The following is a 21,835-nucleotide window of genomic DNA, read 5'->3' as shown; positions in this document are numbered from 1 at the left end:
ATGTCTTAATCCATGTGAAGTAGACACGGGGAAAGGATTATCCTCATGAAAATGAAACAGAAGGTCCCTCTGAGACAGCGACAGTTCCTTCAAGCTACAGAGGAGGTCTGTTTCAATGGCAGACAGGACCCTGAAAATTAGCAATGAACTGGCTCTAGGACACAATGAAACTTTACAGATATCCAATCCTTCCTGATAGGATTATCAGATTTTTATCTTTTAAAAGTAATGTATGAAGAAACTTAAAAATTCTGTATAGTGGTATTTCCTAACACTTCAAATCATGAAGAAATTAAAAATAAGGTATTTACCTGGGAATGCAAAACAGAGAGTAATCGGTAGTATTCTTTGAGTTCCTGGTGCAAGGCAGCACAAAAGCTCTGTGGAGAAAGGACGAAGCACAATTAAAGCAGGACACGGTCACTGCACACGATGGTCACTACACCGCAACACACGGGGACCTCGCAGGACGACGCCTTGAGACAAAGCTCAGGTGTCCGCGAGATGAAAGTCTGCTTCTGTCCACAGTCCCCACGCAGGTGTACCCACCACGACATACGCATTTAATAGCATCCGGGAAGGGCTGTCCCTCAGCATTAGCTTTGCAGGAGGGAAGTGGAGAAACACAGTGCATTTTTCATAAGCTAAGGGGTATTCACTTTAAACACTGATGCTTTATTTTCAGATTACGTCCCTTCTAATTTTTTTTCACTGAAGTATAGTTGATTTACAATATTCTGTTAGTTTCAGGTGTACAACAAAGTGATTCGGTTATACATATATATGTATACATCTATATTCTTTTTTTTTGGACTCTTTTCCATTATAGGTTATTACAGGATACTGAATATAGTTCCCTGTGCTATACAGTAGGTCCTTGTTGTTTACCTATTTTATATATACATAGTACTGTGTATCTGCTAATTCCAAACTCCTACTTTATCCTTCCCCCCACCTCCCCTTTGGTAACCATAAGTATGTTTTCTATGCCCGTGAGAAACCTGTCTATCCTTTTCAGGTTCTGTCACAGGCTCTCCTCCTGCATATCCCTAGGCTTACGCCCAGAGTTCATTCCAGAGTCACAGGAGTATGTGAAGGTCCTTCTGATACCTTTTCAGAATTTAAGATTGAAAAGGTACAAGGCAGTTTTTAATAATGTGGATGGTACAACTCCCCTCACCAAAATGGGGGGAACTGGCATGGAGTTGCCAATTTAAAAATATCACTAGTGAAGAACATTAGAGAACATAAAAGAAACATTAAGTGTCTATCAGCAGATGACTGGATAAAGAAGATGTGGTAGTGGGTGTGTGTGTGTGTACATGTGTGTGTGTGTGTGTGTGTGTGTGTGTGTGTGTATATATATATATATATATATATATATATGCGATGGAATATTACTCAGCTGTAAAAAAGAATGAAATAATGCCACTTGCAGAAGCATGGATGGACCTAGAGATTACCATACAAAATGAAGTTAAGTCAGACAAAGACAAATACCATATGATACCACTTCAATGTGGAATCTAAAAATAATACAAATGAACCTATTTACAAAACAGAAACAGACTCACAGACATAGAAAACAAACTTATGGTTACCAAAGGAGAAAGGGAGGGAAGGGAGGGAGGGAAGGATAAACTGGGAGTATGAGATTAACAGATGCACACTACTATAGTAAGATAGATAAACAGGGATTTACTGTATAGCACAGGCAACGATATTCAATATTTGTAACTACAATGGAAGGTAATAAAAATGCATACATATATACGTATAACCAAATCACTTTGATGTACACCTGAAACACTACACTGTAAATCAACTATCCTTCAATTAAAAAAAATTTTTTTAATTGAGAGAATCAAGTCAAAGGGAAAATACACTAAAATATGTAAAGTGACTCATACATGGTCAGTGTTCCCAAGTATTCATTAAACATTTTAAAAAATCGCTATATTTGATTATCTTTGTCACCATCCACTATGTTTTCTCTTTTCTTGAGTTGACCGTGACTGACACAGTCCATTTTCAAACCTTCTTTACGTAAGAAGAACCCTCTTCAGAATGACTTTCTTATAAGATTCTAAGGAGATTAAGCACTTCCCGAGGTGAATGTCACCCCAAAACCCCACGTGTCTCCGTAACAAAGAACATACCTGGCCTACAAGTCCAAATGAACGGTCTAGGCTCCTCTGGTCAGTGTATTTTCTGATTTTATTATGTAACCATCCCAACTCAGCAAGTCTGACCGTCGTATCCCTCAAAGATTTATTTAGGTTTGCCTAAAAAGTAAATATATCCAGAGTTTAAAATAAAAAAAATTTTTAACACTAGGATTTTAATTATTATTATTTTTTTAACCATTTGTACTTTTATAATTCTTAGGCTTCAACGTAAGAAACTTAAAGATAACTAACACACCATCACTAAAGTGAAAGCAGTGAGACTCTAGGGAACAAAAAGCACCACAGAGAAGGCAGGGAAGTAAGACACCTCTGAGCGAGTGTCAGGCTTGGGTCCCACCGCCCCAGGAGTGACTGGCCAGGGTGCCCGGCGTGGCAGGGACAGTCTGTGACGTCAGTGGCCTCGTGACTCGGCTAAGAGTCGCAAAAGGACAGAGGGTCAACAAGAAGGACTGTGGGAAAGGCAGGTTCTGGAAGACAGAAGCAAAGATGCCAGGATACCTGGCCGTCAGGTAACTCGCGCACCACCGTCACAGGATGAAAGGGGGCAACGCGCTGAGGATCAAACCAGGGAGCAAACCAGGGTTCCAGGGTGCAGGCTGACCAGGACTCCCGAATCTGCACGCCAGCCCTCGTGACCCTAGTACTGCCTCACAAACCAACCGTGCCTGCCTGGTCCTGATGCCATCTGTCTTGACTTCTGAACACTTCAGACGGGGTTTCAGGGACCGTACCTTTCCCTCCACTTTGTAACAGTTGTCAGCGTTGCTCATCTTGACATTTCTGCCGTCTATGCCCTGGAAGACGTACAGAATATCTCTGACTAGGGCTGCCTCGGCAACTTCCACAGCACCTGTAAAACGGTTTTTACAAGGTGAAATAAATCGCACAACACAATTCGCTTCAGGTAATATATTTGCAACCAGAACAAAATTTAAAAACTAAATAAAGGAATTTAAGATGAGAAAGAATATGAAGTTATAAGAAAAAAGGATTTTCTGAAAAGGATATGGAGATCATAAAATTTCTCTTCCAAAAGTCTTTTAAAAAGACAAAGCAATATGTGGGAGTTCAATATATGATCAGGAGCAGCACAAATCAATCACAAAAGGATGGATAATTATCTCATACGATGTTTAGAAAACTGGCTACACGGCAAGCACGCAAACCTGGTTCTGTCTCCATCACCATGACAAAAGGAGTTAACACAGCAGAAAGGGATCTATGATTTCCACAAACCTTGGGACAAAAGCTAACTCAGAATTTAGGTATCACCCAACGTCATGATGAGAGGCAAAGCCCACAGACCCAAGGTCTCGGCGGGAGGAGACAGTCAGAGCCCAGCCGGGGTCAGGCTCCCACTTCAGGGCTGCAGTCAGTTGTGGCGATAACGGTCTATAAATACCAGGTGGCAGCAAACCGGGCCTACCGTCACCGGGGAAGGGAGAGCAGAGCCAGGAAAGCACTCGGCGAGGACCTGAGCAGTGGGCAGCTGTGGGGAGGCACGGCCAGGGTGACAGGGCGACAAGGCCAGCCTGGAGGACGGAGGCTCCTGAACCCCGCCACGAGAGCGGGAGCCGCGCCAAGGCTGTGAGCGTTTAAGACAAGGGGTGCATCCTACTCACCACCCGCATCCCCCTCTCTCCGTGGCCTTGTCACGCTGCGGGACACAGCGCTGGGGACGCCCTTTGAGGTAGCGGTTTGTGAAGGAGGCTGGTTTGCAGTTAAAGTCCACGCAAGACGTGAGCCCAGCTGCTGTCGGAGACAATCTCCCGCGCCCGGAGCTGGGTGAGACTGTCTGAAAGAGGAAGGGACCGTCTGTGTCTTCAAATGCCAGGCTAGTCACGGAGGACACTGAGACAGCCGAAGACACGCTGCTTGAGTTGCTATACTGAGTGACTTAATCCTGAGAACCTGAGATGCCCGAGCGACCACACCACCACCGCCCCCCCTCCCCCATGTCCCAGCGACGACGCCCAAGGCCTCCTGGGCTCGAGGTGGCTCTCGGGCTCTTCCTGCCACCTCCACAGACTTCTCAACACACAAGTCACAACCTACTGGACTTTTCTTTACAAATACATAACACACACCACCCAGCTAAAACCACTTTGAGATTCACTACTGGTTTTACCCTAAAAGTTAACATCTTTCATCCAGTGAACATTCGTTGAGTTAAAAAATCTGAACCTGTCCCCCTTCCCTGTCCTCACTGTCCCTCAGTCTTCACAGCACTTGATACGAAACGAAATATCGTAATCTGCAATTAGTTTTAAAAATGCACAAACATAAAATATAAGGCAAAGGCACATCCAAGGTCAAGACAGCTTCTAATAATTTGGAGAACATGTCAAAGCTGCTCCCTGAAGATGTAGGAAGCTGACAGCTGATTTCTAATGACATACGTTTTGACAACCGCAACAAAAATAGTGCTTCCTGGGACCACAAAATACAGAAACGAGGATCTCAGTGGCACTACTGCTTCCAAGTGGTGAGCTTTGGTTTTAACTGGTCGAGTAAGAGAGGAAAGAAAAACCTGAAACGGCCCTGACTTTTTCCTATTTTTGACAGGGGGAAAAAGTCATCAACAACACTAAATTAAAACTATGTTTTTGAATACAGTCCTAAATTTAAGAAAAAATTCTAAAAGACCACTTCAGTTCAAAGTTCTCTATACAGCTTTTTTTAGATCATGACACTAATTATTTCAAATACTTATTTTAAAGGTGAAAATAAGAACATCTGTTTATTCTTTTAGCCAGAATATGAGTTTAAGATTAAATTTGGGGATGTATTGTGCTGTCTTTCTAAAATACTAGACTCCATTTATTCCACATGTGTGGTACACACATTCTATTTTCTAATAACTTTAACAAAATTTGATTAAGTCGCACAATGACTTATAACTGTATTACGCTCATGTGGAAAACATCATTTGATGGTAAATCCTTGGTCACTGTTCTCCTGGAAAAATATCCACTTTTTGATATGTTAAAGCATAGTCTGCTTTAATGTGATTTCTAGGAATGTGTATGGAAAAACACACAGGAGAGCAAAGTTCCACGTCCATTCGGGCACTGGCACTGGCTTTACTCTCAGCCATGAGCTCTGCGTGTGATCGGATGTGACAGCACGTTGATGTCACACGTGTACTGTAAGATGCCACACGCTTCAGTCTGAAGACCTCAGCACTCGAGGACGAGGCAGCTTTATCTTATGTTCCAGACGTTTTAAATAATTGAGGAAGAGAACAGCACACCCACGAAGGGGACAACGTGCACTGAGAGAAATGCGAGAGCCCAGCAAGAGCCCGTCGCTCAGTTACGGCCAGAGAAGGCTCTGCTCGCCGTCGTGTGCGCAGGCCCCCCGCTAACGGGCCTCTGCCTTCCTTAACAGGCGGAGTCGGCCCAAACCCTTCACAGGCAGCTAGGACTAAACGCGGGAGGGGCTCCCGGCTGAAACGGAGGGAGCGCCTGGAAGGGAACGTCCTAGATAGAGCACCTCAGACCCAGCGCCTAGAACATCCCTGGCACACACGCGACTCTGAAGACAGTGTTGGTGAAGACGAGACGCCCGATTAGGGGCCAAGCACCCCCCCTGCGCCCACCACGTGGGGACGCCCGCCGCGAGCTGGGTTACCCCGGGAGGAGAGGCTGAGGCGTCGGGGCCGGGCCGCCGAGGGTGCACGCGCTGCTGCTGCCCACGCCGCTGCTCCCCAGGCTGCCAGAGCTCTGGGCCAGCGGGGCGCTGCGGTCCTGGTAGTTCAGGGGCAGCGTCTGAGGCCTGGCGTAGTAGTAGGGTGTGGAGTGAGCATCTCGGGGTAGCGCCTGAGCAAACAACGTGGCGTAGCTAGAAACCTGCAAATAAAAGGCGTCACGAATATGGGTACGAAATTACAGAACGCTTTCCCACACCAGCAAAGATAATTTACGTTCAGACTTTGGTTCTATTTTTGTAACTGGATTTTGTGCAGGCAGACCTCAGAGATATTGTGGGCTCAGTTCCAGACCACCGCAATAAAACGAGTAGTGAAACAAAGCAAGTCACACGAATTTTCTGGCTTCCCAGTGCATATAAAAGTTATGTGTACACTATACTGTAGTCTATTGAGCATGCAACAGCATTATGTCTAAAAAGCAATATACACACCTTAATTTAAAAATACCTTATTGCTTAAAAATGCTAACCATCGTCTGACAATGCAAAGTTGCCACACACCTTCAACTTGTAAAAAGTGCAGTGTCTGCGAAGCACAATGAAACAAGATGTGCCTGTACTTATTAAACGACAAATCAGGTATTACAGTTTTGAAATATGCCTGAACTGGTAAAGTTCTGGAAAGTTTTCTGAATCTCAAAACTCCCACATGGTCTGATAACTAAACACTTTACTCAGAAACCAAGCAAACTGAAACTCAAACAATTACTCAAACATTTTTAAAAGTCTGGCATTATTACATAATGAAAGAATGCTCATTACTCAGACTAAGGCTTTAAAGGTAAATATGACGCTTTCACCCACATTCTTCAACTCTCTAAACACTCAAATTTCTGTGGTCGAGCATCTTATTACACCAGACTCTCTGGGACTCCGGGCGGCAGCCCAACAGCTCTTTCAAACACCGCACGGGTCAAAAACTGAACCCAGTGACAACAAACTTTTCATGGTATAACAGTAATTAATGTTCATCATGATATCTGAAAACCCAAGAAAACCTTAAAAGGTCTTCTAACCCAACGAATAATGAAGCTGTGCTAATATTAGTAACTTTACAGAATAAAAATCTGAAAACTGATAGTTTATGCTCTATTTAACCAGACATTGTTATATTTGAAGTAATAACATGATTCTCAAAAACATCTTAAGGAAACACAGCATACTGACTAAAAATGCCCTTAAAAACAAAACAAAAACAAAAACAAAAAAAGAAAGAAAGAAAAAGAAATCTCTTGACCCTCATGACTGCCCAGAAAACTATACAAATTTTTTTGCTTTTCTCCTATTATTTTCTTAAGTATGGAAGCCAATTCCTACCAAAATTTGGTATAACTGTCCCAGCAAAAGACACTGTGCTTTAAAAAGGCATCGAGCTGTGAAAATAGAGACTCTCACCTTGTTAGGCTGCTTGCGTGGATCTTCACTAAGGCTTAGCAAGAGGTAGAGAATTGACCATTTATTTTTCAAAACTCCCTGTTTAGAAAGAAAACATTAAAAGAACAACTTTGTACTAGTTCCCAATTTTATCTTCCTCTCTCCTAAATTACCCTTATTTCCAAAATAGAAACGCATTTTAAAATTCACCTGGTAACGTCAAATCTAAATTTGTCCATTTTTCAGGCACTACCATAGTGCTATCCATGAGAAGGCAAGAGAACGTTCTCAAGAGGTCAAGACCCTTGGAACCTTTAACCCCCTGAAATCTAACTCCAAAGTCCCAACGTGAACATTTTTTCAATTATCCTATTCCTGTCTAACGGTATTTCCTCCCTGAAATAATTCTTATAATAACCAACTTCCCAAACACAGTTGATTATGAGAATAATGCCATCACAAAATGTGTGAATGCTTTCCCCGCCTTAAGTCCAATTTAAGCCGTAAAACAAGAGTATTAGGAAAAAAGAAAATAATTCCAAAGTATAAGACGTAGGTCTCAGCATCATGCATTCTTGGGAAGCTCAAGGTTCTGAAGCACTTAGATGTCAGGATAACTACCCCTAGGTTTCTATGTAAGGTAATCATGATGATTTCATTAATTTCCAAACATGTATCACTCCCCCCCATTCACAACCGTTAACAGCAAGCAGCCCACCCTCCATACGTTTTATCCCAAACTTACAGCGCATTGCACTCTATTCCTGTATTCCTACCTTTCCCATGCATAGGCTAGAAACTATAAATACTTTATTTACAAAACAAATTATGGGACGGTTACTCACGTTGCACAAGTTCTTCATTATATGTATAAAATATTCCTAGAAAGTTTCTTTAAAGAACAAGCTCATTCTAGGTATGTAACTGATTCACACAGAATTTTTCAGAAACAGCAAACTCCCCAGCTGGGACAACAGCAAGGAAGGAAAAGGCCAGCCCTGACCGAGGCCTCAGCCCAGAGGGAAGCAGACGTTCGGGCAAATACACTTTGGTTTCATGAACTGCCCTTCCAGACACAGGAGGATCGCTCAGTGGCCCAGGCTCACGAGAGGACCCCCCGAGGAGACGTGCGTCTCTCAGAAACAGAGACATGTGTCCCTGCAGCGCGGCAGGAGGGGCTCACTCTTCCCTACCCTGCCTGTTCCAGGGGAAGCCAACCAGAAGCAAGGGAGCCTAGGGGCTGCAATCCACACCCGTCAGCCCCCCGGAGCCCAAAGCAGCAGAAAGGGGGAGAGAACAGAGCTGGTGGGACCACCAGAATCAACAACTCCAGCAGCACACGTTTCAGATGATTCTAAACCACTTCAGACCCTGTTGTCTTAGACTTTGAAACTGAAAGGACCTCAATTCAGACATAAAACGTTGAACGCTGTGCGCACACTGAATTCTAAATGTGGAAACACGTATCAGGGCCCCGTGAGCTCTGGAGGAGCATCGGGACAAGCGTTGCACGCACAGTTATTGCGACCGGCGCGCACCCCAGCCCACCCCTCCTGAGGCCCCCTGCTCCTCTCGCACAGCCCCGCCTTCCTCCGCCCGCCCGCAGCCCCTCCTCGTCCTCAGCTCTGCCCCGCCAGCCACGGTCCAGCTTCTGGCCCAGGACACCCTGCCCATGCCTCTGCTCTCTGACTCCCGCCTGGGGTCTAAGGACACAGTGGCAAATGGCCAAGGGCCCCTCGGACCTGCACTGGTGCCCATGGGCACACTGCTGGAAGGCCCTGACGGGCGGGAGGGAGGACAAAACACCGACCACGGCTGAGGTTCCGAAGAAGCAGACGTTTCAGCAACAGGAAGGAACGGCTCCCGCCGCTCGCCAACACCTTCCCTCACGCTTCGGCCTCCAGCCCTAGGAAGCCGGCTACCATGTAAAACATCGCTGCTTTAGGAATAAGCATCTGGTGCTCCAAACTGAACTGTGGAAAACAGCCATTTAAATTAGAAACTCCCTAAATATGTTTTCACCTAATGGCCAGTGTTAACAGACATAACAGCTCTTACTGATGAAATCTCCCTTTGGGGATCTCGGTAAGGCTAATAAGCATCTCGGGAATGTGATATCTGATAAGCAGATCTTGGTAATTTTCAATGCACAAGTGAAGTTGTTTTTAAAAATAGAGAAAGATTAAGAAAACCAAATAATACAGCAGTTTGAAACGATCTGCCTGGAAACGACTGTACAAAAAAAGGTTCCTCTTTTTTTTTTGATTTTATAATTTAATGTTAGATTATATTCATATTGAAAGTTTTTTTTTTTAAATCATATCTCTTGCAAGGTCATTTCTTAACTTCATAAATATCATAAAGATGGAAAAACATACTTAAAGCAGTGAATCCTAGTAAATCCAATTGAATTAAGGAATCAAAATGGTCAGCAAATAAGGTTAGGCTTCTCTTTAGGGGCACAACAGACGAACAAAGAGGAAGACTTGAAAGAACCACAAGTTCTACTACTGGCAGCATCGGGCACTGCTCCGTGATTTCACCATCGTGAGACTAACCGAGTATTTGCTGAGCAAAGCAGTAAACTTCTCAGGATTTCACTTTCTTCTCTGTAAGAGAAGGGAGACGGCTACCTAGCTGTCTAGCTTCCTTTATAGTCTGAATCACAAAAATCTCCCCCTAGCATTAAGTTAGTTTACTGGAGTAAAAGCCAGCAGAGTCTTTTATAAAAATAACAGGTTAGAAAAACCACTCACGTGCAAGTATCAACATCCAAGCACAAAATGTTCAAATTAATTTTTTATTTATTTACTGTGACAGTAATTTACTGTAATTTATTCACAGTAACAGCAAGAATTGCACCTGATGAACAGTGAGATGCAGCAACAAGCTAAGCCTCTGCTGTCGTGTGTAGACACGTCAAAGCTCCTGCTGACGTGCTTCCTCCCAGGGACGTAACTAAGACTTTGGTGACACGCTCACTGCCCAGGAAGTCTGATCGCTTTCTCACTGTAGCTTCATTCATCTTTATAAGCAATTTCACATTCAACCCAGCTAGAACCTACTTCTAACACCGAACGTCTTTGAAAAGCAAACACTATCTAGAGTTGAAAGCCACTACCCAACAGAGAAGGTGACCACGTGCTCCCAGCCACACTAACTGCCTCGCCAACGGCAGAGCAGCTTTCAGACACGTGCGTGATACCTGTGAGTGAAGTTTCCTGTGGAGTTCTGAAAATAATGCAGCATCTGCTTCTCTTCTCTGTCGGGTAACTGGAAAGTCAGAAAATGAGCATGTTAATGACACACACCGAAGTTTATTCTTATGATGCTATTTCACCCACAGTAATGGATAACTCTGACGTCTGAAACGAACCTTGAGCTTAAGAATCAAAATAACTAGGCAATGTCACTTCAGCTCCATAAATTTCGTCAAGTCATTGGATCTGAGATTTGTAAAATATGGACAAAATTAGGCTGGAATCAAAGAGTTTATGTGAAAATTAGCTAAAGTAACAGAAATGATGGGATTTTTTTAGATCCTATCTATAAATAGTAACGAACGGCGGCCCAGTGAGGCAAAGTACCACGAGTTTAATAAAGGCCACCTGGAGGGAGGGATGGGAAGTGAAAACATCTTTGGTATCCTAACTGCAAAAGGCAGCAACAAAGAAGTACCCCATTCATGACAGTGTGACTTAAAACCACACCTTCTAAGCATTTTTGTTAACATATACTGCAATGCTTCATCGTGCTTTGGTGTAAGATGTAAGAGTCAGTTACTGTTTCAAAATCGAAATCGAAACAGCTAAGGGGCTAATCTTCACCCAGGAATTCGTTCCATGCCTGCGTGTCCCCAGGGCTCACGGCCACAGCCTATTCTCTAGAAGCCAAGGGAACCAACGAGAAGCTCACTCGCCGCGCGGCTCCGTGAAGGAGGACGTGGGCCTGGGAGGAGACGCTCACCCACGTCCACCACGCTGCACACACCACCCGTGCACAGGTGCCTCTTCAAGGAATCCCGTTACGGCCGAGAGAAAAGCCCCACCCTCAGAAGCTGGCTTACAGCCTCACTGTTCTCCAAGGAACCTCTGCGTCTGTTTATCCCAGCGTAGCAGGACTGCTTTCTTAAAATCTCATCCGCCAAGCTCACTTAGTTTAAATGTTCGAATTCTTCTCTAGAAAGACAATGACTGACTTGACAGCCAATACCTTTTCATATTCATCACCTAGGAAAGGGTCCCCGTATCATGTACTGATCGTATGGCCCAGTATGTCTCGTATGGACATACCAGAGGCCATTTCATCCTAATCAAAGCTGTACCCCCAAGTCTTCCTGTGCAGAACGGTAAAGCTCTCTTTAAAATGCATTATTATAAAATGCATTCAACAAAATGAATGCAGTTAAAAATTCAATATAATTTACTTTTACATGTTATTTCTACAGAATGGGACTAATGCTAACTCAGATATAAAAGTCACAGGACAATAAAATATAGTAAATAATACTAATAAAAATGAACACAGAATATTCACCCAAAAAATGATGTTTTATCTAATAGACGACTAAATAAAGCAAAACAAGCCTTGAGTTACAATATACCTCACTTACCAATGTGAAAAATGAAGAAACCAATAGGTGTGAAATTTTGTCACACACGATGAGTTTTGCAATTTGTGTCAATATAAAACATACTAGCATTTTATATCTGAAGCCAGCCATATAAAATGGCAAGTTAACATTTTTGTGCTATTCCAGAGAGCAGAACTACCATACCCCAACTAATCTAATATACCAAAAACAATTACCAGATTTCAAAACTATTAAAATGTAAAAACTATGTCTAAGAATGAACGAAAGATGATAGGTCATCTTTCATAGGTCGCCAGATGACAGATCACTGGTGACCACGCCATGGACCATCACTGACACCTCAACCACAGCTGGGCCACGTCAGGGCTGGGGACTCGGGCTGGGGGCCCAGGAGCAGCCGCGGACCCCAGGTGATAACGGGCAGAAGAGACGCACTGCGTCTACACAGCAAGCCTCATTTCAAAGGTACAGAGACTACACAGAACAATAAACTGCACACGGTTACAGTTTTCTCCTTAAAAAAAGATCCTTCAGGACCCACTCAACAACCTGGCCGCCAGTCCTGTGACTCTGAGGACAAACTCTCGTCAGCCAGTCCAAGCACGTGTAGCGCTCTCACCAGCGGGCCTGGGTCTGTACGTTCACAAAGGGCATAAAGGTCTGTTCAATGCAGTGCCTAGCAGTCGGGGTCCTCACTAATGACCTAAAGTGTAACAATCATCAGGGGTCAAGAAGCGAGCGCACTGTTCTCAGGTTCAGTTTTACAGACAAGAAAGGAAAATGAGTCTTCACACTATGATAAACAGTCCGTCCCCCCACCTTACACGGTACCTACGTGCCAGGGAACCCCAAGATCGGAAGCACGCCAGTCCTGCACTGCTCACCGAGCCACCCCCAGACCCAGCCGCTCACACGCCAGGGTCCCAACCCTACCCGCAGCCGCCACTTCCCAGCTCGGGTACCCAGCTCTGCAACAGGACGTCCACACAGAGCCCCGGCCAAACAGTGAATAAGGCAACAGCTGAGGTGGGAGACGGTGCCAGGAGGCACTACCGCCGAGAAGGTGGCGTTACCACTCGCGACAGCCCGTTTCACCTGGGCGGGTTCAGAGCCGGGCCCGCAGGGAGAACGCACCTGCTTTCTCAGGAGCCAGGCTGCTGCTCAGGTGGCTGGGGCCAGGCTCTTGAGTCTGGAGAACCGTGAGGAAAGGGGACCCGGCCCCTGGAGAAGAACCACCCTCCGACCGGGACGGGCAGCTCTCACAAGCGGGTCCTGGTGCTCAGAGCCCCCCCTCAGATGCTCCGGGGACGCACAGTCGGACAACCATCCCTAACCGGGGGCTAATACGTGGAGAGCTTCCTTCTCCAAGGTAACACTGTGTATGAAAGCTTTCAGGACCATTTCAGAATTACAACATTCAATGGCAAGCTCTAAAGTACTGCAAGTTGACTCACTGAGTTGTTTTAACTGCCAAGATAATACCCTCTGTTATCTGGTCAAAGGGTGCATAAGATTAAATACTGCGAATCACAAGATAAGCAGCAAGTTATATGAAGTCCTTTTATCTTCCTCGCATTCTTAACCCACATTATGTTGTTATAATAGTATTTAAAACAACCCCCTTCCACTATGTTCTTGTCCTTATTTTTAATATATATTTTTATATATTTGTAATAGTACCTATAATTAAAATGTGCTTGGGAACTACATATATACGTACACATACAAAGAAATACATACATATGTAAAGAAAGACACAAGTATATATCTGTGTGTGTGTGTGTGTGTGTGTGTGTGTGTGTGTGTATAAACTTAAGCTTTGACAAGTTTAAGAATGCAACACATGATAACACTTAAGAAAAATACATACGTTCTTTCTTGATTTTTTCAGCTACTAGAAATTCATCTCTTTCAACAGTTGGGGCGAAGTTGCTGCCAATAACTCGCACGGCATACTGGAACTGCTGGGCCACATCGGCTGAAAGGTAAATAAAAGGATGCAACTTATCACCATCACGTTACGTCGCGATCCCCCGAGGCTTCCAGTTCAACACGGTGCACTGGGCATGTGCATCTGCTGTCCACCTTCCCCAGGGCTTAACTGAGAGGACGGAAGAGCCACAAAGAGGCAGGATGAACGACTACATGAGCAGAATGACAGTTTTACAGACAAAGAGAGGGAGACAGCGACAGAAAGTCTGAAAACTCCTAGGAGACAGAAAACAGATTGGACTGATAAGCCTAAAAAAAGGAGCAGGAAAAGTGCCAGCGCAACCACGGCACCTGCTCAGCAGAGCCTACAAGGAGCGCCAGGGCTCACGTGCACACACACGCCAGGAGTGGCCGCGAGCAACCAAAACGGGCAATAACTTATGACCCATGTGTGCACTTCAAGGTAAAGAGGATGGCTTAAACACAGACATGAGCCTCCACGCCCTTCAAAAACCCCACTAAACTGAGAAAAGGGGATCTTTTTTTTTTAAGGCATAAACCTACAAGAGCAAAGAAAACAAGGCAGATCAGTAAACCCTGCTGACTCGACTTCTACAAGTGTGTCCCACTACGATCACTCCATAGCCACTAGCCCATCACAACAAGTCTCCTGAGTAGCTGGTGACCTACTCCTCCTTTTGCCCCTGGAGTAAATGACCCACATGCAGTCAGGCTGATCCTGAGGAAGGCCTACAACACTGGGCCCCTTGCCACCTGCCCCTTGCTCTCCTGGCCCAGCTCACGACACACCAGCCATGCTCCGCGGTCCTGCCCTTCCTTGAGGACGCCTCACTCACGTCCAGCTGAGAACCCTGACACACCCTCCCCCCCCCAGCTCCTCAGACCACCTTCCCACCTCCAGCACACGTACACACGCACACACACGCCCACATGTACACACACACGCACGTGCGGAGTCTTCCTTAAACACCACTGCACCACAACACAGAAGGTGGGTGTATACACGGGGGAAAGGAGCAAAAAGAAGTCACTCAAACTGTTTCCGTGGAGTCACAGGATTAGAGGGGAGATCTTCTTCCTCATGTTTTCCCACACTTTAAAAATTTTCTACACCAACTATACATTAATTTTAGAAACATTCAGTGTCACTGAACATCTCTTATTAAAAGGAGTGCTTGTATAACTATTTTAGTTAAAAATTATTTTTAGATTACCACGATCCTGAGTTCTACAAACAACAGTTCGTTAACAACATACCCAAGGACGTCACACAAAAATCCCCACTCTAAAAGTTTCATAAACTTTTGAATTTTCTCCTGCCCAAAATGCAAACCTCCTCAGTACCAGACACACTCTCCTCGTCCTTGTCTTCACACCTTCTCCACACCTCTGCGTGTCTGTCGCATCCGTCCCGCCTCTGCAGCCACACTGCATTTTCCCTATCTGCCTGCCAGCCAAATTTCCAGTCTATCTTTCTTGTGGATGATAAAATATCTGAAAAACCCATCAGCTATTTCTTAAACCAAATCTACCTATCCTGTGCTGCAAAGGTAGATGCATAGAATCCAGACTATGAAAGAAATTAGCAGAGGCCGTTATTCTTTCTTTAATAATGACTATCATCAATATGACATCAATAATGACTATCAATAATGACCATCATTTAATAATGACTATGATCAAAGATTAAAATGCAAAATATCAAGCAATGTCAACTACAAATTTCTCCTTTAACACTCCCAAAACACCATTCAATTTTTAAAGTAAACTCAATCAGTAATTCAATGAATAATTCCAAAGTACCTACTACATGCCAAACAGTACAGGCCCTAAGAATAGAAGAGACAAGAAATAGTGGCTAACAAGGCAGCCTTAGTGAGAATACAAAAAAATGAGGCAAATAATACACAAGGTAATCAGACTGTGACAAGAGCTACTGAGAAATAAGCAGGACATTACAATGGCAAATAACAGGGAAGACTTCATGAAACACGCTGGTTGAGCAAGGCCTCTCTGAGGAAGCGACCTCTGAGACGGGTAGGAGCCTGCCAGGTGAAAAGCCAGAGAACCAGGTGGAAAGGACACAGCAGTGGGATTCACAGGGCTGCTCAGGACACTGTTCCTCAAAGGAGGCCAATGACACTGGATTCTAAAAGCCAAATCATCAAAGCCAAACTCATTCCACCAAGAGTCCCAGACAAGGAGGTCCACACGGCAGCTCTGTGAGGATCTGGCTTAACCCAAGACTAAAAATAGGAGCATTCAAATTTTTGGCCACAAAGTACCAGAGTACTCTCGCCTCCAGTCTGCTCTGGGCATGTGCGGGGGTGGGCGGCTGGTCATCAGGAGCGGGGAGGGGAGGTACACCCCCCGCCAAGCCTCTGAGGACATTTCTCTGAGAAGAAGTGGTACCAGTGAATTCAAGGATTTACTGTCTGACGAGGGCCAGGGGGCCGCTGCCGCGCTGCTGACACACACTTTCCCGCAAGCATGTGAGAGCCCAGCCCACAGGCGGGGCCACGCCTCTCCCGCCGCTACTCAGCACACAGACACGGCAGCAGGAGGGAGTGAGTTCAAGGCAAGAGGCTCCGGAATCAGAGCCCTGGGCGCCCGTCGTGGCCCTGCACGTCACCAGCCGGACGACGGCGAGCCAGCTACTCCACCTCTCCGGGTCTCAGGGGCCTCACCTATAAAATGAGGTCACTAATAACCACTGCAACCTCCCAGAGGGTAAGCAGGGTATCTGGCACATAGCAAGGACTCAACAAACGTTAGCTATCTTTATTATTATCAACCCGAAAACGTCATTTAAATGTACATTGTGTCTAGCATAGCCATCAAAATTACAACTCAACAGAGCACCCCTAGTTTTTAACCTCAAGCAAGATAATGTGGTCTTCATCCTGTAGGTTACAGACAGGGAACAAAATCAGCCTTCAACAGATCTGATTAAACTGTTTTCTAGAAATGACCCTCTGGCTGCAGGGTGGGAGAGAAACTGGGAGGGGGTGCAAAGCCAGGGCCAGCGACACCGTGGGACCACAGGATCTCAACCTGACACGCGAAGGCCCAGAGAGCACGCAGGTGTGGGCCCAAGAGGTTTCAGATGGAAGACAGCTGCCTCTGCATCCCAGAAGGGTTCTCATCCACACGGTCAGGTAAGAGACAACCACTGAACTTCAAGGTGCACAAAAATAAGCGAGTCCCCAGGAATTACAAAAACTCTACAGGCGTGTGCTTCCCAGAGTTTCAGAAAGTGACCGAGGACAAACTGTCCAAGTCGTAAGTTTCTGCCTTCCTGCACCTCCTCTACCTGTGGGCTTGTGCACACGTGGCACTGCTTTCGTAAAGGACAGGCCAACAGGTCAGTAACCTGAACCAGCAATCCCCACCCCAGACACAGGTCAGAATGACTGTGTTCCAGACGCCAAGCGCCAACAGACACCGCCAGGACCAGTATCTCTGGAGATGGGGCCCACAATATTAGTTGTGAATAAGTGCCACATTTAGAGAATTCAAAATGAAAAGACGTAACACTGCATACAGTAAAAAGTCTTCCCCCTCCACTACTGTCTGGCCACCAGCTCCTCTCCCCAAAGCAGCCAGTGTTATCAGGTTCTCGTGAGATCACAGATGACTCTGATCACAGCACTAGTTGAAAAGCAATGCTCTAAAACAAAAACAAAATAAAAATCATTGCTCTAGTTTGTGGTTCTCAAACTTTCTGGTCTCAAGCCCCCTTAACACTTTTAAGATTGAGGACCCCTAAAAGTTTTTTATTTATGTGGGTTACATCAATCTACATTTACTGTATTAGAAACATAAACCATGATCATTTTTAAATACTAATTCATTTTAAAATAGCAATAATAAACCCATTAGGTACAATATTCAAATGAAGCCTAAACCTTTAAAATTTCAATATACACATTAATAAACATTTAGTGTACATTTTAACATACACATAATAAGTTTTTTTTCCCCCACATAATATGTTTTGATGTATATTTAATATACATTGATTTTCCCAAGGTAAAGACTACACTTTGTTTGGAACTTCATCAAGAACTCTTCACAATTTTCAAAAATCATAAAACCCACAGCAACACCACTTGTGGTCCACAAACCATCAAGACGACATCCTTTCCCTGCCTGCACCATGGCTCACGCTGCCCTCACATGGCCGTTCCTAGTCAGGGCCATCGTCTGACCTCAGTATGTGGGCTACTGTAGTCCTACCTAACCATTTGTGCTAAAACACTTACCTAACAAAAAACTCCTGTATTTCTTCTTAATCTCTAGTTAGAAAGAGGATTACAAAGTATGAAAAGGAATGTTGCCTCTGGCAGAGCTGAAACACTATAACATCAAGTACACTGTTTCCAAAGACAGAAATAATGACTATCCAAAGATATAATAATAAGTAAAATGTTCCAGGAGAGGCTCAAGGATGTGGAGAGAGAATTCTCCACTCAATAACTGGCACTGTGTGTTTCAAACAAATTCACAAGTGTTATAAGCTGGAAAAGGTGGGAAATAATGGTTATACTAACTTTATAAAAGTGTCAAGCATCATTATAGCTAGGTGCTTTGCTTCTGAAGGTCCCTTGAAGCTAACTACAAATTAAAAAACAAAAAACTTTATGAAAAATTGATTCATATGAAATTCATATTAAAAGTAACAAGTATCTATTATGCCTCAATTTCACAGTATTAAAAAAGCAATATATTATAAAAGCATAAGGCCCATTGTTTGTAACGTCACTAGAAAATGTAGTTAATCAAATGTTCTACTAAGTTAACAGATAAAATACCCACCAATTAAAAGAAATTTTTTAAAAATCTCAAACACTGTAAAGGCAGCAATAACATTGCTCCTTTGTTCACTAAGGAAGAATAAATTAAAACAGAACAAGGCAAGCTATTAAAGACATATATTCTTCGGTAAGCAGCAGCATAATTTGGAATTATGAATACAACTGTTTGGCAATCCTAGCTGTCCAGAACAGAACAGAGCATCGTTTTAGTGGAGTTTATGATATATTTTACTCTGAGAGGACCCCTGAGGATCTCACAGACAGCTTATTTACTTTTCTTTTCCTTCCAGTTTTATTGAGATATAACTGATATACATCACTGTGTAAGTTTAAGGTGTACAGGAGCCAATTTACTCTTTAGACACAATTCTACGTGGAGAGAGAGGACGGTGCAGAACTTTCTGAAAAGTTTTGCAACCTTCTGGAATGGGTGAAACTAAGTCAATCAAAAGGAGCCTCAAATGTTAAAAAAAAATTTGAGAAACATGATGACACCTCGCAATGAATGAATGGCCTTCAAAGTCTAGTTGTGACAATGGAAACGGATGAATGTGTGGTTTATCCCTGGAGGAAAACTGAGGGCCCACGGATGTAATGCAAACCCTGACTTTAACATGAGTGAATCAGGACCAACCATCTCAGTTCCCTGGTGTCTCCTATGATCAGGAACGTCAAATCAGAAAGGCAACTCCACACACACAGAAGAGCTGGAGATAAAATCAAAACAGCCAGGCCCCGCCCTCCTCAAGACCTTGGCCCAGGTGTGCCAGGGCCCCTCCCTCTGTCCACCCAGGTCTCTGTTTAGGTATCCTCAGCTTTCCCTCAATATCCCTTTACCCTGGGCTTCCCTGGTGGCGCAGTGGTTAAGAATCTGCCTGCCAATTCAGGGGACACGGGTTCAACCCCTGGTCCGGGAAGATCCCACATGCCGTGGATCAACTAAGCCCGTGCGCCACAACTACTAAGCCTGTGCTCTAGAGCCTGCGAGCCACAACTACTGAGCCCGCTGAAGCCCATGAGCCACAACTACTGAGCCTGCAGGCTAGAGCCCGTGAGCCACAACTACTGAGCCCGCGTGCTGCAACTATTGAAGCCCACGTGCCACAACTACTGAAGCCTGTGCACCTAGAGCCCGTGCTCTGCAATAAGAGAAGCCGCTGCAATGAGAAGCCCATGTACCGTAACAAAGAGTAGCCCCGCTTGCAGCAATGAAGACCCAACACAGCCAAAAATAAATCAATTTTTAAAAAAAGATTAAATCTAGTCTAATAACTTGTAAATTAAAAAAAAATCCCTTTACCCTACTTTATTTTTCATCACAGCACCACTAAACAACATTATAAGTTTACTGTTTTTTTTTAAAATAAGTAATGTTTCTTCCACTCTAACGATGAGAGAAAATCTTCTTGTTTTTAATTTTTATTTATTTATTTTTTTAACCTTTTGGCTGCACCGCATGGTATGTGGGATCTTAGTTTCCCCGACCAGGGATCAAACCTGCGCCCCTGCATTGGAAGCATGAGTCTTAACCACTGGACCGCCAGGGAAGCCCCTAAGTTTACTGATTTTATCACATATCCTCCACTAGAATGTAGGATCTATGAGAGGAATTACCTGTCTCTCTACCTCTGCATCACCAGCGCCTAGCACAGTGCCTGGAGGTGGGGGGAGCCCAAAGATTTCTTAGATGAACAAAGGAAAACAGCGAAACTTCATAAACTGGAGCAAGAACCATGTAAAGTCAGTGTCATTTAACAGACTGACCAAAGAAAACTCATCTTTTTGCTTCTAAGACCATCAGATAAATTATGTACGCTAATTGTCCAGAATCATGAAAGGTCAAAATGCAGTCTCAATTCTTTAATTTTGTTTTAAGTTTTCCTGCAAAAACTGCACACTTTCTTTCCCACATTATGGTGCTCAAGGAATAAGTAACCCAGTTGCTTCAATTACCCAAAAGATCCCTTCGTAGTGCATCCCCTCTTCCCCCCTCCCTCCCGCCAAAACAAACATGGAGAGACGACAAACTGTGCCGTATTTTACGGTTCCAGGACTACACAATGGCTTGACCTACTGCACGGGACTGGTCTGGTAGCAGGACTCGCCATGTGAACCCTGCAGAAATGGTTTTACATGAAAAGCAACCCTCAGCCCTTCATCGAAGGAAAACGTGGCAGGTAACCGTCATAGGCAGCTTCGCATCACCCTCAAATCCGCTCCTTTGCTAACGTTAAGGGGAAACTGTGGGGCTCCACCACCCGGACCCCCTCCGCGGCGTCGCCCCCGCGCAGTCACGGGCGTGTGACCCAGGCCAGCCCGCCGCGCTCTCCATCCGGATAAGCGCGGGAGCGCCCGCCCGGCCCTGCGGCCGGAGGAGGCGGACGCGCGGCGGCTGACCGTCCTCCGGCTGCACCCCGGCACCGCGCCGGGCAGCGGTGACTCAGCCGCCCCGGGACCGGCCTCCTTCCCCCGCCCCGGGGGCTGCAGCGCCCGCAGGCCTGCCAGCTCCGACCCCGCCAGCCCCGGGGACGCCTCCCAGCCGCCCGGCCAGCCTCGCTACCTTCACTCCTGCCCAGGATCCGGCAGCACAGGTTCTGCAGCAGGACGTTCGGCGACTTCTGGTCCGGGGTCGCCATCCTAGCCCGGGGCTGCCCGCGGGGGCCCCGCGGAGCCCCCGGCGCTCGCCCGCCCCGCCCCGAGCCCTGTGTGCTCCGGAGGCCCAGCCGCCCGCGTCCGCCCCGCGCCCCGAGGGCTCCCGGGTTCCCCACAGGCTAAGGGCCCGCGAGCAGCGCCGGCAAGAAGGGCGCCATTTTGACGGAACCCGCCGAAACGCGGGCCCCTCCCACAATGCCCCGCTTCTTCCGGGCGCTCGGGGCCGCTGGTGCTCCGGCTTAAGGGTTCCTCCCGACAACTGCGGCCCAGCCAGGAAAGTTCCGGCACCAGGCGCCCCAGCCGCTGCTGCTCGCGGTGCTCAGACCCACAAACGTGCCCAGGTGTCCTCGAGGGTCAGGACGGCTCCGACCCCCAGACGTCCCCAGCAGAGGGGCAGGACGGCCCCTGACCTGCTGTGAGAGTGGTGGGTGCCCAGCAGCGCTTTCACAGTCCATAATTTTTTTTAAAGGATCATTGTTTCTACTTACACTTTGGGTGGAGAAGTCTGTTTATAGAAGACAAGGGTTTTATGATTTTCGACACGT

General features: G+C 45.6%; 1 protein-coding gene across 2 annotated transcripts in view; it reads right to left on the bottom strand.

The window, feature by feature from the left end:
- Positions 1–21,465, bottom strand: part of TUBGCP3 (tubulin gamma complex component 3) — a 60,824-nt gene extending 39,359 nt beyond the window's left edge. For both annotated transcript variants that reach the window (XM_057532895.1, XM_057532896.1), the window contains exons 1-9: positions 21,199–21,465; positions 13,739–13,846; positions 10,480–10,547; positions 7,296–7,373; positions 5,823–6,040; positions 3,812–3,984; positions 2,921–3,039; positions 2,160–2,285; positions 312–380 (exon numbers count right to left, since the gene is read on the bottom strand). In XM_057532895.1, coding sequence (XP_057388878.1) covers positions 312–380; positions 2,160–2,285; positions 2,921–3,039; positions 3,812–3,984; positions 5,823–6,040; positions 7,296–7,373; positions 10,480–10,547; positions 13,739–13,846; positions 21,199–21,274 — 1,035 coding nt within the window. In that variant the 5' untranslated portion in view covers positions 21,275–21,465. The remainder of the gene's footprint in view (positions 1–311; positions 381–2,159; positions 2,286–2,920; positions 3,040–3,811; positions 3,985–5,822; positions 6,041–7,295; positions 7,374–10,479; positions 10,548–13,738; positions 13,847–21,198) is intronic.
- Between the last annotated feature and the right edge of the window lie 370 nt (positions 21,466–21,835).

The sequence above is a fragment of the Balaenoptera acutorostrata genome, chromosome 18, assembly GCF_949987535.1.
Source record: "Balaenoptera acutorostrata chromosome 18, mBalAcu1.1, whole genome shotgun sequence".
Lineage (NCBI taxonomy): Eukaryota > Metazoa > Chordata > Mammalia > Artiodactyla > Balaenopteridae > Balaenoptera > Balaenoptera acutorostrata.
Note: the sequence above shows the minus strand (reverse complement) of the source record. Positions and strands in the feature narration are given on the sequence as shown.